Raw genomic sequence first — 15,832 nt, 5'->3', positions numbered from 1 at the left:
CTTTTTCCATGTCCCAGATACCTTCTTTGTCACAGCCGGTGGCACTTTCTTCGTCATTAGATGCTTTACAGTTCGTGAGCCATGAGTGGTTGGATTCCCTTTCTCTTTCAAATTGGAATTCAGAGGGGGATTTTTTTACTTAGCCCTCACAGGGGGTTTCCAGTTCTTCTTCGGCTTCAGAGGGGGCTCCTACTTCTACTCCTTTCGATTCAAAGAGGAACCCTATGTGCCATGAGGTTCTTCACACACCACTAGATTCCACTCCGGAGGAACCTAGAAGATCTACCCGGTTTGCTCCTCACGCTTCATTTGCGTTGCTGTTTACAGCCGATTACATAGCGCATTTTGAGCCGGGTATATGGCAAGAGGCTCTTCAGTACCCTCAATGGCGGGAGGCTATGGAGAAGGAGCTAGAGAGTATTGACCGAAATGAGACTTGGACATTGGTAGATTGTCCAAGCCACAAGAAAGTCATCGGGACAAAGTGGATTTTTAGGACCAAGCTAAAAGCTGATGGGACTTTAGATAAGTACAAGGCTTGCCTTGTTGTGCAAGGGTTTCGACAAGAGCATGGTATTCTCAGATTATAGGGTGGATCTTCTTCGTCCCTTGGTCAGCATGGAGCCAACTCCCGAGATCGAGTACAGGCGTTGTTGAGAAACCCTGCACCCTTCATCCGCAGTTTATATTTTTGCGTTTTTGCGTTTTTGCGTTTTGTGTTTAGGGTTTACATTTAGGGTTTGCAGCCCCAAAAAGGGGCGCCATCCTAGATTGACTATGTCTATTTATAGGCTACTCTCTCATTCATTCCTTAGGGCTGATTCATTCAGTTTGTCATCTCTTCTCTCCAGCCTCTCCACTACCCTCACACTCCTTCAGGAGGACATTGTGGTTCGTGGTTCGTAGCTGTTTTCATCATCTTCCTTGTGCTACGGCACCCTTGTTCCCTTGTATCACATTCACTCCATGATTCAGGTATTCATCATTCCATTCATCGGAGTTTCTTCTCTCTTCTCTTCTCTTCTCTTCTCTTCTCTATGTTTGTCGAGTTCACTCCATGTTCCTCCTCGCCAACCCTACTGTGTCTTGCTAGTACGTCATCTTTTGACATGTTATCAGAGCTGGACCTGCTCAAACAGCGGCAAAGATCCTTCACTCCAGTGAAGGCAAAGACTGGTGGCGGGTTCGACATTCACTTCTCTTTTTCTTCTGCTCCATCAAAATCTCGTTTTTGCAGGTTTTAGGTGTTTCAGCTTGCTGCCCACACCCCGTTCGCGGGGGACATCTCAGCCGAAGTTGTCCATTGCTGTCTCCATCAGTTGGCGCCTAATTTCCAACCCTCTTCACGCAGTTTGCAGCTGTTTATAGCAGAACAACTATTGCTGATCACTCTCCATTTAGAAAACAATCTCGTTTTTGCAGATTTCAAGTATTTCAGCTTGCTGGCCACACCCCAAACGCGGAGGACATCGCAGTCTAAGCTGGCCATTGTTGTCTACAACAGTCTGGTGCCTGTTTCCATCCTATCACACATTGTTTGGAGCTGATTTCAGCATATTGATTGTTGCTGCTGTTTTTCCCTACGTTTTTAGTCTTTCTCTCTCTTGCAGGTTGTCTTGCCTGCGTTTTTAGTTTTTCTCTCACCTACATACTTGCGTTTTTAGTCTTTCTCTCTCCTCATTTGCGTTTTTCTACTGATTGCAATCTCTTATTGCTGGTCACATCCTCATCCCACTGGCAGCTCACATCCAGCCCTTCCACCCCTTGAGGCGAACATTGCGGTTCGTGCTTCACACTGCCCTCACACCCCTTGAGGCGGACATTGCAGTTCGTGGTTTATGGTGGTTGGCCTCTTCCTTTTTCAGCAAGGCACATTGGTACCCATGGCTGCTTTACCAACAGATGTCCAGACTACTGGGTGCTTCTATTGTGGCATCATCGGACACACCACATGCATCTTCCACCAGGCACTCCTTGTGCCATCTCTCCTTTCTGGGCCACAGAGATTGTTCTGCATCAGCTATCAGAGTACTATGCTCAAGGCAATAAGACGCATCCGATGTGCACTAAGTCCTTTCGAGCACATGGAGGATCAATTGGCACTACGATCTCCTGGAGATTGTCGCAATGCCAACGGCAGTTTTCTCCTACTTATTTTCAGGTACAGTGGCTTTCACGACCTACGGCTTTGCAGTCGGCTCCACCGAGTGACATTGATTGTTTGGTACCGTCTCCTCATCAGTTTGCTCCTTCGAGAGACAATGGCTGCTCGACTCCTTCCTCTTCTTCAGCTATCCGGTCTGCTCCACTGAGAGACAACGATTGTTGCCCACCTCTTGCTCATTCTGAGCCCCACCCTTCCCCACCCTCGACTACTCAGGTTCGAGAGGCGACCTCTGGGAGCTCTTCGGCACCCTAGATACCTTCTTCAGTACGACCAACGGCACTTCCTTCGTCATCAAACATTTCGGAGTCCGTGATCCATGAGTTTTTGGATTCCCTATCTACTTCAGAGGGGGATTCAGAGGGGGATGTTATTTCTTTGTCCTCAGAGGGGGCATCTACTTCTTCTTCAACTTCAACGGGGGCCCCTTCACCTCCCCTCTCAGAGGGGGAACCTACTCCACATGAAGTTCTTCACCCATCCTCTACTTTCTTGGGGTGGTTGCCTTCGACCAGTCATCTCTTCTATTGATATCTAGGATCTTCAGGTACCCCCTAGATTAGGACCTTGCAGGTTCAACTGCGACTTGGTGACGAGGCCTTCGTATTCCTTTCAGCATGGCTGCACGGTGCTAGTGGCTTCTCTCCCGAGGTTGAGTTTCGGGTTCTCTAGTTCACTTTGTCTACTGTTCTTTACTGCAAGTTCCCTTTCCGGTGGAAATCTTGGATCTTAGGGATCCTCTACATCTTCTTCCTCCTCTTCTCTTCTTGCATTGGTCACTTGGTTAGGATGGAGCCACCTCCCAAGATCGAGTACGGGCATATCCTTATGGTTTTTGACACCACACAAAGTCTGACATTCCTCCTATGCATTGCATGTTTTCATCATCTTTGTACTAGGGCACTTGGGCAAGTTAACAATTTTCCCACGAGGGACACTGTCCAAGTGGCACTTGCTGCATGAGCATTCTTCAGCATGTAGCATTGCATCTCTATCTCACTCTTCTCTTGTTCCCCTTTTTGGGCCTGAGAGGGGGTGTTGAGAAACCCTTTACCCTTCATCCGCAGTTTGCATTTTTGCGTTTCTACGTTTTGCACTTAGGGTTTGCGTTTAGGGTTTGCAGTCCCAAAAAGGGGCGCCATCCTAGACTGACTATGCCTATTTATAGGCTGCTCTCTCATTCATTCCTCACGGCTGATTCATTCAGTTTATCACCTCTTTTCTCCAACCTCTCCACTACCCTCACACCCCTTCAGGAGGACATTGCGGTTTGTGGTTCGTGACTGTCTTCATCATCTTCCTTGTGCTACGGCACCCTTGTTCCCTCGTATCACATTCACTCCATGATTCAGGTCTTCATCATTTCATTCATCAGAGTTTCTTCTCTTCTCCATGTTTGTCGAGTTCACTCTGTGTTCCTTCCCGCCAACCCTATTGTCTCGCTGGTACATCATCTTTTGACAGGCGTATCCTTATGATTCTCGGCACCACAGAAAGTCCGACATTCCTCCTATGCATTGCATGTTTCATCATCTTTGTACTAGGGCGCTTGGGCAAGTGAACAATTTTTCCACAAGGGACATTGTCCAAGTGGCACTTGTTGCATGAGCATTCTTTAGCATGTAGCATTGCATCTCCACCTCACTCTTCTCTTGTTCCCCTTTTTGGGCTTGAGAGGGGGTGTTGAGAAACCCTTCACCCTTCACCCACAGTTTGCGTTTTTGTATTTGTGCGTTTTGCGTTAGGGTTTGTAGCCCCAAAAAGGGGCGCCATCCTAGACTGACTGTGCCTATTTATAGGTCATTCTCTCATCCATACCTTACGGTTGATTCATTTAGTCCGTCACCTCTTCTCTCTAGCCTCTCCATTGCTCTCATACCCCTTCAGGAGGACATTGCGGTTCATGGTTCGTGGCTGTCTTCATCATCTTTCTTGTGCTACGGCACCCTTATTTCCTTGTATCACATTCACTCCATGATTCAGATCTTCATCATTACATTCATCAGAGTTTCTTCTCTCTTCTCTTCTCTTCTCCATGTTTGCCAAGTTTACTCAGTGTTCCTTCTTGCAAACCCTATTGTCTCATTGGTACGTCATCTTTTGACAGAGCTTGTTGTCAGTGCCAAGCATGCTCAACAAATCATTATTATTGCTGGCCACGAGTGGAAATTAGCCATAAAATTATATTTTCCAAGTGAAGAAAGAGAATATATGCCCGAATAATAATAAACTATTGATAGAATATATGTTGCTTGCCTCAATGAAGTTGAATAATATGAATAGTAATAATAATGTTTTCTTGTTGTTTTCCTATTGAGGAGATAATATTTTATAGAAATAAAATATTACCCAATCAAGGTTGCAATCAGCGATATGCTAAAATCAGAGATTGATGGTTGGAAGTGCTCCAATAATGTGGATTGTAGCAGAATATATTGAAAATTTTCCCAATAGTATGCCGAAATAATAAAATCAGAGATTGATGGTTGGAAGTGCTCCAATAATGTGGATTGAAAATCAGCAATATGCTAAAATCAGAGATTGATGGTTGGAAGTGCTCCAATAATGTGGATTGTAGCAGAATATATTGAAAATTTTCCCAATAATATGCCGAAATAATAAAATTTGTCTTCAATGTCAGGAAAAAATAGGGCCACCAGCCAAATAATATGATTTTGGAGCACGTTGAGGGCTAAGAAAATGAATTGAAGCCAAAGCCGCAAATTTTGGGTGCTTGGTGGTGGAATTGGGCTAAAGCCCAAAATTTGGCCCAAAAAATGAAGAGAAATTGGATAAAATCTTTATCCAATTAATGCCGAACACCACACTCAAAGTGAATTGAGCCTTGATTTTGATGAAATTTGATGAATTTCAGAAATGCCTCAAATTTTCCGAAGAAATTGGGGTGAAATTGGACTTGAATGTTAAAAAGCCCCAAATTTTATCGGAAAATTGAAGAGAGATTTGACAATTGTTATAAATTTTTTACTTGAATGGTGCAAAATGTCGTGCCTAGTGATGGATTGAGCCTCAATGTTGCTGAATAATACCAAATTCTTGAAAAGCTCCAAACTTTCTTGTGAAATTTGGTGAAAATTTGACTGACTTGGTGAAAAGCCCCAAATTTGTTGATGATGGTGTGTCAAATTCCTCAATTCGGTGTTGAATTTTGTGAATTCGATAGAGAATCCTTGAATTTTGATGGAATTTAAACCAAATTGGGCGAGTTTGGTGAAAACCCCCAAACTTGGCCCAATTTGTGTGTAGATGGGGCTATGGATGTGAACAGGAGCCTTTTGGAATGGAAAAATAAGAAAATAAGTTGAATGTAATATTCTGTAATGTGTTGGGTTTGATGTGACAAGATGTCGATGGTTGATGTGGAGCAGGGAGGTCTATTTGATGACGTGGGTGGTAGTGTGTCAGGTCGGATGGTCGAGGCATTGATTAGGTGGGTACAGTGGATGGCTGCAACTTCTTGGTTTTGATCCAATTGTGTTGTAGGTATCAAAATGTTTGCTGGTAGTTGATCTAACTTTTGACCCTGTCTTATACAATGCCATAGATTTCTTTGTTCACAAATTTTTTGACTCATATAGACATAGAATGGGTGCAATAGAAGAAGAGGGCTATGATCTGTGTTATTGATGATGTTGGTGGATTTACGGGCTCAAGCCATCCGTCCTTCAGCAGTTCCGGACCATCTTCAAGTGCATACAGCGAACATGCCCATTTCTCTCATAATTGACTAACTCTGTCCAGTGCCAGCCATCGTTCCCAATGCAGCTGCATATGTGCATATTGAGCCTCCTTTCTCGTTGTTTCTCCAAGTCTCATATATTATCTTAACTTTCCATTGAAGTAGCTAGGGCCTGCTGTGGTGAACCTACGTTCCAAATATCCAATATGCAACAAAACCCACCCCATCACACCACACCACCATGGTACCCCCCAAAAAGAAAAAGGAATTTAAACCGACATATTGTGACTTCAAGACCTTTTATGTTTGTTTGCTGATCATGTGCAAAACTAATGCTCTATGCCTTCATCAATCACTCAAATCCTAAGCTTCTAGGTAAGCATATTGTACCAGGGCTCTACTTATTGATAAATCACGCTTTCATAGGGCTTATAGCTTGGCAGCTTACTGTAAGGGAACGCTAGCAGGATATTCCAGTTCTAAGTATATTGGATAAATATTAGTGGCCCATTGGTGCAGAATGTGTTCTATGGGGTGGCCATCTGGACATCATCTTTTAATGCAGTGGCCCCTATGTTTATCCCACAATCTTTGTGGTAATTCTATTGATGTAAATTCACATTCTGATTGAATGCACTCTGATGTCTGTATAAGCAGGTCATTTCAATTGGTAAGGAGAGATACACTGTTGGCGAGGCATTATTTCAGCCCTCTTTGTTGTCTATTGAGGATCTGAACATTGTAGAGTCACTTTTCCGTAGTGTATCATTATGTGTTCCAGCAGAAAATCAGAGGCAATTACTTGAGAATATCGTGCTTTGTGGAGGAACTACATTCATGCCTGGTATGCTTTTTGATCAAATAATAATTTTGCTGGGGGTTCATCATTTGCATAGTTCCTTGTCAGCTTTAAGATAGTAAGCTTTGTGCTACTTTGGGCAGGTTTTGATACTCGTTTCCAGAAGGAAGCAAACCTTCTTACAACCCCTTCAATTCGGCCAGCTGTAGTTAAGGCAAATTTTCACACTGATTTTGTCTTATGCAGTTATTTTGACCAAAACCGTTTGTTTTCTAAGTTGCATAACACAGTTCTTTTATCACTTAGATTTTGCAAGCTTCTTGCCTTTCCATCTTTAAAGCTATATCTAAGTATAGATTGTATGAAAGTATGTCAATGCTATTGGAGAGAGAGAGAGAGAGAGAGAGAGAGAGAGAGAGAGAGCACAAGACAATGAGCAAGAGTGGGCAGCAGTTTCACCCTCGAAAGATGCAAGTGCTAGAATGATAGAATGAAAGTACAATAGGTCTTAAGTGAGCTAGACCTCTCCCGAACTCAACTAGAGTTCATTTAACTCTAGAACTAACTCTAGAAATGGTGACATAACTTATTAATGTAGTTGTGTCCACACTACAAACCAACTAACTAAAACATTGGGCACTGCCCATAGAATTGGCAAATTCTAACACCCCCCTGTAGTGCCAATGTGGTAGAAGTACAGGAAGATCAATCACCAAAAGGTAGCAAGTTCAAGGACTTTTGAAAATCCTCAAACTTCTCATGAGGAAGTGCTTTTGTGAAAATGTTTGCAACATTCTCTTGTGTAGGGACACACATCAAACTAATCTCTCCTACATAACATCTCTCTCTGACATAATGGTAATGTATCTCAATGTGCTTCGTGCGAGCATGAAACACGGGATTCCGTGCCACTGCAATAGCACTTTGATTGTTAGAAATAATGGGTCTAGGACTCTCCAAATAAATCTATAGATTAGCCAACAATTTGCATAGCCACACACATTCCATTGTTGCAGTGAAGGTTGCCTTGCACTTAGCCTCACAAGACAAGGTAGCCACTATAGGTTGTTTCTTAGTCATGAAATGTATGAGTGGCCCAAAAAGAAAGTGCCCACTAGTGGATTGTCTAGTATTTGCATCACCAGCCCAATGTCAATCACTGTGAGCTTGTAGATGCAAGTCTCCCCTCGGGAAATAATAATGCATGTGATTGAGTACCTTTCAAATATTTGAAGATCCGCTTAATAGCTTGCCAATGTATAGTCCGTGGGTTGTGCATAAACCTGGTCACTTGAGATCGTGCATATTGAATGTCAGCGCGTGTGTTGCAAAGGTAAATAAGATAGCCAACAACTTAGGCTATAAATTGCAATATCAAACATCTCTTCACCATCATGTATGGACAACTTTAAGCTAGGCTCCATAGGAGTGCACATAGGTTTGTAATCTTGCATATTAAACCTATGTAACAACTTATTCACATACTGTGACTGTGACATGATGATACCATGCTGATTTTGGGTGAACTGAATCCCCAAATAATAGTATAGACAGCTCATATTTGACGTAGCAAATGCATATTTTAATTCAACCTTAAAATCTGCAATTTTTCCCTTTGTAGGTCTAGTGAACAGTATGCCATCTATATAAAGAATGATAATCATCAAGTCCCCCCCTTTGTTCTTAATGTAAAGAGTGGAGGTAGTCGGATTATTTTTGAACGCTTTGTTGGCCAAATAAGCATCAATTTTAGAGTACCATGCAAGGTAACTGTGAAACGTTTCACCCTTGAAATGTTTTGTGTTCAAAATGTTGCATTTCAATATGAAACATTTTACCCTTGGGCAGGTGCTAAGTGAAACGCCATGTGAAACGGCAACATAACACGTTCAAAGTACATATATTTAGCAAGTTTTTGATAGAAATTGTTGTTTTTCCTCGGAATGAAGCAGATATGTGAAATGTTGCATACTGAAATGTTTCATTACTGAAATGTGTTTTGTGTTTCATGCCTACTCAAATGGGTTTCGTGGTTACCTTGATATTGCGTATAAGGAGCTTGTTTAAGACCATAAAGAGCTTTATGCAACTTGCATATCATGTGTTCTTTTCCTTTAATCTCAAACCTTGGAGGTTGAGATACATAAACATCCTCATGTAGATCCCCATTCAAGAATGTTGTTTTAATATCCAATTGATGTACTTTCCAACCATAATGTGCAGCCATCGCAATCACACATCTCACTATACTCATATAGGATGTAGGAGCAAAAGGTTTCTCATAATCTATGCCTTTTTTCTGTACATAGCCTTTTGCAACCAACCGTGCCTTGTACTCGTCAATTGTACCATCAGCTTTACGTTTGAGTTTGAAAACCCACTTAGTGCCAATGGTATTCTTACCGGGTGGTAGATCTACAAGATCCCATATAGAGTTGGTGGCAATGGAGTCTAACTCCTACATGGCCTGCATCCAATGTACATATTACTGAGCTTCGTCCACGGAAGTAGGTGCGTCATCATCCAACAATGAGCTCATAAACACATGCTCATCACAATCATCTATTTCCGTTATATCAGTCAAATGTGCCCCCCACCATGCAAGGGCAAAGACGTTGAAGCCGAGGCAGAGATTTGGATTGAGACCATGGAGGACTACTTTACTACCGCGGGAACTACCCCTGCTAATTAGGCTATGATCACCAAGTTGAAATTGACCATGAGGCACGTCTGTGGTGGAAACAGTGTTGTAAAGACCATGGACTTGCTGAGACCTAGGAAAAGCTGAAAGAAGCTGTGCGTTGCCCCTCCCCCCCCCCCCCCCCCCCCCAATCCCCTTTTTCTCCCCTTTTTTGCATCATGTGCTGGATGCCTAGCAGCCTGTCTAGTACGCTAAGGTAATGGGATATCCATTTTACTCTCTTTAAGATTTTGTGACAGCCAGCTCGGGTCTATTTTTGTTTCATTTATAGCTGCCCTTTCATGCTAAAATGTTGCCTCTATTGCATGTGGCAAACCCTCATCAGTACCTTGCTGTTCGGAAGCACATGGAGCAGCAATAGCTTGCTGTAATAGGTTTGTCTTGCCATTTACAATAGGCACAAACTCCAAAGAAAGTGGTAAAAGGCTTTCAAAAACATAACCAATATTATATGTGATTGGCATTTGAAATTGGTCATGAGAAAATGTCGCATTTTCAGTGAATATGACATCCCTATTGACAAATACCTTCGTGTATGGGTCATACATACAATAGCCTTTGCTTTCTAAACTATAGTCAATAAAAATGCATTTTATAGCCTTATCATCAAGCTTTCATGAAGCTCTTTTGGTGTATGTGCATAGGCTATGCAACTAAACACGCGAAAGTAGTCAACTTAACGAGTCATTTCCATGAGAGTGCGATTCTTCCTTTTAGCAACTCCATTTTGTTGAGGAGTCATTCTAACAGTGGCTTGATGCGTAATGCCACAATCCAACCAATATGTCTCAAATGCACGAGACATGTAATCCCCTCCTCTATTTTGCGAACTGTCTGCACTTTTAAATATGTTTCAGTCTCAAGCCTTGCCACAAGATGTTTAAAATGCATGAATACATCAGACTTAGCCTTCATCTCATACACCCGTGTATACCTTGAGTAGTCATCAATAAATGTAACAAAATAAAGGTGCTCCCCAAGTGCACATGTTCTCATGGAATGACAAACATTAGAGTGAATAAGTTGCATTTTTTGGACGGCTTGCATTGCACCATCCTTTTTGAAGGTAAACTTGTGCATCTTGCCCAAAATACATTTTTCGCATGCGAGGTGGAGTCTCCATTGGAGGCAATGTATCTACCATATGATGCCTTTTAAGGGGCATCTGTTAGCGATGTCAGATTCTGGTCTGCTGGCCACAGTTGGACTGACCAGTCGGATTGCCACGTGGCAGTCTGACTGTACTGCACCAGTCGGCTGCATTAAAGACCTGCCTATTTCTGGCTATTTATAGCCGATCTTCTGCAGACTTCCAGCCACTTCTGATCGCAGGTTACAGGCTGGAGATTCGTGCAGATTACGTCTCTGTTTGTAGATTTCAGACTGGAGATCGTGCAGACTGCAGCGGACTTTGAGGTGAACAGCAGGTTGCATCGTCGAGGTGGAGACACGCAGTCCTGCGCACTGCGCCCGTGTACATATATGCATATCTTTGTATACAACACACTTTATACAGCAGATCTTCATCTTCCACTGTCTCTTTCTCTCTCTTCTCTCTGTTCTCTCTGCGTTCTCTCTCTCTCAGTCTTGGTCCCACGCTTCCGCATTGCTGCACTCTGACAGCATCAAATTGCCAAAGTTTATATGTCCATAACGGGCATGTCGAAGTTTTGCATTGTGCATAGTGGGTGTAAGACTAGTGATCGCTAGAGTATCATGAGATTGTCGGTCATAAGTGTCTAACAAGAGTAAACCCTTGTATAGGGTGCCGGACAACCTACATGCATAGTCTATCTCTCTATCTCTAGCAATACATTTTTTATCCTCAAAGATGACTAAAAGCTATGCTTATTGAAAGTTGAAATAGACAACAAGTTCTTTGTAATGCTAGACACAAATAATACATCTAGAAGCATGAAGTTTGAACCATATGCAGTAATAATAGTGACTGTCTCAATGCCACAGACATCATAGTTAATGCTGTTCGCATATGTGACACACTTCTAGTAGGGGCCAAATACAAAGAAGTAAACAAACACTTCCTTGAAGTGATGTGCTTTAAAGCACCATTGTCAAAATACCATGTTTGCTGCGTTTCAATAGCATTACATGTTGAATAAGCCATAAAAAGAATCGTAATTGCATGTGAGAAATGCATAATCCTCCTCTACCAAGTTGGTTGAAGCATCGCCGTCTATTGATTTGCTGGTTGATGCCTCTTCGACAACCAAACCGGAATCTTTCTTCTCCTCCTTGGCCAATCTTTTTTGGCACTCAACAATATAATGATCTGGCTTCTTGCACATTTTTCATTTTTTAAAGACTTATTCGAGTCTTGGACAGCCTTGTATGATGGCTATTCAGCTTCACCCTTTTGCTGATATTGTGCATTTTGCCTAGCTTTACCCTTGCCTTAAAACTTGGAAAACATAGCGATATCACCTAAATGCAAAGCAACATTCTTTTGAGTTTGCTCCTCTTGCAACAAGAGGCCTTCCAACTCCATGAATGTAAGGGGCTGTTGCCCCCCTTTCAATGACAACATTAAAGAGGTGTGAAAGCCAAGATATACCTTTGGAAGAGAGTTCAAGGTGAGTCACCAATTCAACATCTTGAATGATCTCATCAACATTGAGTAGCTGCTTATGCAAATCCTATATACAAGTAGGGTGATCCGTCATGCTATCACCCTCATCCATGTTTAATTTGTCAACTCTTTGCAAAGGTTGGTGATCCTGGCATCATTGTGGGTAGCAAATATACTCTCAAGTATGTTCCATGTTGGTTTTGAGGTTTTGCAAGGCCAAATGTGCGAAATGATAGCCCTTTTCCTTGACAATGCTATCAAAGAAAGCGTTGAGTATCCTTAGAATCCCATTTCCTTTGATCCTCTGTAGGAGGGGGAGGAGGAGGAGGAGCAACAATAGTAGCAACAACCTATCCTCAAGCATGACGCTGAGGTGCAAGACCTCTTGGTCTTTGCAAGTCAGCTGTGACATAGTCCCACAAATCCTTTGCAACAAGAAGTTTGCAGACCATAAAAATCCGCAATGGATAGTTGGAGCCATTAAGCTTGTCATCCCAACTGAGGACACCAAGGATATTGTTTTGATCATTGTTGCCCTAACGTGCCATGTCAGAAATGAGCAAAAATCTGCAGTCAAGTACTTCAAATCTGAAGTCTAGTGTATGTACTCCTTAGAGTACTAGAAATCCCTTAGGATTACCAAGCAAGTGCTAAATTGACACACAAATTCAAAAGTGTGTACAATGTCACCCAAATTAGCATTCAGCCATAAGAATAACAGCAATGCACTGTTGTATACTGTTGTAGTACATTTGCCTCGTAATGTGTGGCCACAAAATTACAAATTTCAGCAATTTAATGCCAATTCTCACCAAAATTTTTATGAAACACAGGGTTCTTTGCCTACACCTAGAGCACTTTAGTTGTCCACAAGTAGCACCGTAGGTCCAGGCTGAGGAAAACCAATCTTTGCCAACATGTGATGAAGCCAAACTATCCCCATAGCTGTAGAATATAAGACACAATACTCTACCTTTGTAGAAGAAAGGGCCACAATAGGTTGCTTCTTGCTGCTCCACGAGATAACTCCTGATCCAAGGGAGAAGGCATACGTGTAGTGGACCATTGCGAATACACATCACCTACTTAGCCAAAACCACTCCAACGAGAGAGAGAGTAATCCCCTCTCCATACATGATCCCATAGGAACAAGTCCTCTGTAAATAATGATGAACGTGAATTTTCCCCAAATTTACTGTTCAATCTGATTGTTGCAACAATTAAATGCTGTTGTACCACTGATTTCCTGCATTGGGATGCATGCAAGGCAAGATGCCCAAATTTCTTTTTGAAATTTCAAAGGAATTGAAGAAATTTTTATCTTATAGTTCGAATTTCTGCAGAAATGTCGCCCCGGGATGCTTGCCAGCAATAACCAGCAGCTGGAATCTGCCTCGTGATGCGTACTGAAGCAAAAAATTTGAAAAGCCCCAAATTTCTCATACCAATGTTGAAGAAATTACGCAATGTTGGCAATTTTGTGGAGGTTCACACACGAGAACTCGAATCGCTGTGCACAATTGCATGCAAGACTGCATATGGGAGTGCGTGCAGGCTGAAAACAGTAGTAGCATCTCCTCCAAAACAACTTCTTCTTTTTCTCAGGCTGTTGAACATTGGTAGGCTGCAGCAAGACCTTGTTGGAGCGACATTGGCTGATGGGGCTGTTCGGAATCTGCGTGTAGAAGCTGCTTTGATACCAAATGTTGGAAATGGAGGAAGAATGGGAGAGAAGTAACACAAGACAATGAGCAAGAGTGGGTAGCAGTTCCACACTCCAAAGATGCAAGTGCTAGAATGATAAAATGAAAGTACAATAGGTCTTAAGTAAGCTAGACCTATTCCTAACTCAACTAGAGTCATAGTTGTTAGGTATGAAAGGTACGATACTGTACAATATGATAAAATTTGGTACTAAATGGTACCTTAAGATTTTATAAGTTTTAGTACGATTATCAATATGAAAAAAAAAATCATCTTGGGTATTTTGGAGTAAAGATGATAGAATAAGTGTGTAAAGTCTAAAGACCAATGCTAGGAGAGTATATAAGATGATTACTTGAGAGTAACATGCCAAAACCTCTATGGTATATGCCTCATGCGCAATATGCGCTACAACATACAGGCTACAAGTAAATGGATGGGATTGGATACATCATACATAAATGATCATACAAATAAGAGAAGTGTAGGCTTGAGTGAGAGAGAGAGAGAGAGAGAGAGTGTGTGTGTGTGGAAGATTGATGCTTGAAAAAAAAGAGGTTGGGGGGGTGTGGCCAAAAGTACCCTATTTTTTTGTATGAAATGGTACTAATACATACCGTACGGTATGGATTGTACCGTATTATGTATGGAGACAACTATGACTAGAGTTCATTCAACTCTAGAACTAACTCTAGAAGTGGTGACACAACTTATTAATGTAGTTGTGTCACACTACAAACCAACTAACTAAAACATTGGGCACTACCCATAGAATTGGCAAATTCTAACGAATGGTTCACATAATGGTCTTTTAATTTTTGTTAAGATGTTTTAGAAGAGAAAATTAGGAAGTTTTATAGATGTTAATTATTACTTAAACAGAGTAGAAGGAATAATGCCCAGTGAAAGGTAAATGGTCTTGCCTGTTATAGGTCAGAAGCTGTGATGAAAATATCCAAGTTAGAAACTAGCTGTAGTCGGAGTACCATCAAGAAATGATTATTGCTCTGTTGTTTCAGAGCTGTTCAGCTCAAAATCCATATCACTTGTACAAATATCAAATTCAATTTCTTGTTATCCCGTGTACACGACCTCTTAGAAAATACACAGTTGCATAATTCTTCTGCAACTAAGTTTTAGTACTTGCAGAAGATGATGAAACAAACTAACTTGTTTTCACCAGTAATTACAAGGCTCTTGTAGCTGCTCTTTGCATTAAACATTGGTTGCTTTGTCAGAAAGACTTGGTTGTTGCTAGTTCTGGAATTTCCTTTTTTCATCTGTTAGCTGAACTCACATTCTGATTATTTTTGTGACTGCAACCACTAACAGTCTCCTGAATACATTCTGGAATTTCCTTGGTTGTTGCTAGTTCTGGAATTTCCTTTTTTCATCTGTTAGCTGAACTCACGTTCTGATTCTTTTGTGACTGCAACCACTAACAGCCTCCTGAATACATGCCGGAGGACACATTAAGATACTCAGCATGGATGGGGGGTGCAATTCTTGCAAAAGTGGTATTTCCTCAAAACCAGCATATCACCAAATCAGAATATGATGAATCGGGTCCAAGCATTGTCCACAAGAAATGCTTTTAGGGTAACACTTCCCTTATATGCAGAACTCAGTGGACTGCATCCAGCTTGATTACAGCCTTACAACCCTCGTCAATATTGGTGCTCTTGCAGGTTAAATGGGGTGCAAATTATGCATGCATGGAGAAAGCCAGAAAGCCATTTATATGGAATACCTCCTGGAGTGAATTTATGAGTACTTGTCTCTGCAGAATGGAGAAGGCAATCCTGGGACACACCTCCCATCCCAGCTTTACACTTGACTCTTCATCACAAAGCAACAATGTAACAACTCTACACTTTACTCTTCATCACAAAAGAACAATGTAACATAGAACATACAAAAAATGCAGTCTTAAGTGTACTCTTGTTTTTTGTCATGGCAAGTTCTACCTCTCTGTCAGGGTGTTCATTTCACCTACACTGTTTTGGTGACACAGAGAGATGACCCAGGGTGGGGGGGTTTTGGGGAGGGAGCGGGGGGGCGCTTATAGTTTCTTACTGCAGTTGTCTTAAATCTATCCTTGAAGTTTTCAAACTTAAATTGTGCGAAGCTCCAAGCTTGAGATGAAACTTGAATAGAGAATAGAGATTGATAATACT

At 41.8% G+C, this 15,832-nt stretch overlaps 1 protein-coding gene across 2 annotated transcripts in view; it reads left to right on the top strand.

Annotated features, from left to right (window-relative positions):
• LOC148011347 (actin-related protein 7-like) overlaps positions 1-15,593 on the top strand; it is a 64,818-nt gene extending 49,225 nt beyond the window's left edge. The window contains exons 5-8 of one of the 2 annotated variants that reach the window (XM_087670050.1): positions 6,522-6,708; positions 6,807-6,877; positions 15,101-15,172; positions 15,344-15,593. In XM_087670050.1, the coding sequence (XP_087526176.1) occupies positions 6,522-6,708; positions 6,807-6,877; positions 15,101-15,172; positions 15,344-15,559 (546 nt within the window). In that variant the 3' untranslated portion in view covers positions 15,560-15,593. Of the gene's footprint in view, positions 1-6,521; positions 6,709-6,806; positions 6,878-15,100; positions 15,255-15,343 lie in introns of both variants that reach the window. The other variant, XM_087670051.1, reaches the window with a different exon arrangement.
• Positions 15,594-15,832: the final 239 nt, after the last annotated feature.

The sequence above is a fragment of the Lygodium microphyllum genome, chromosome 28 (assembly GCF_053477565.2).
Source record: "Lygodium microphyllum isolate KBCC chromosome 28, Lygodium_microphyllum_v1.1.10, whole genome shotgun sequence".
Lineage (NCBI taxonomy): Eukaryota > Viridiplantae > Streptophyta > Polypodiopsida > Schizaeales > Lygodiaceae > Lygodium > Lygodium microphyllum.
This window is presented reverse-complemented; position numbering and strand designations above follow the sequence as displayed.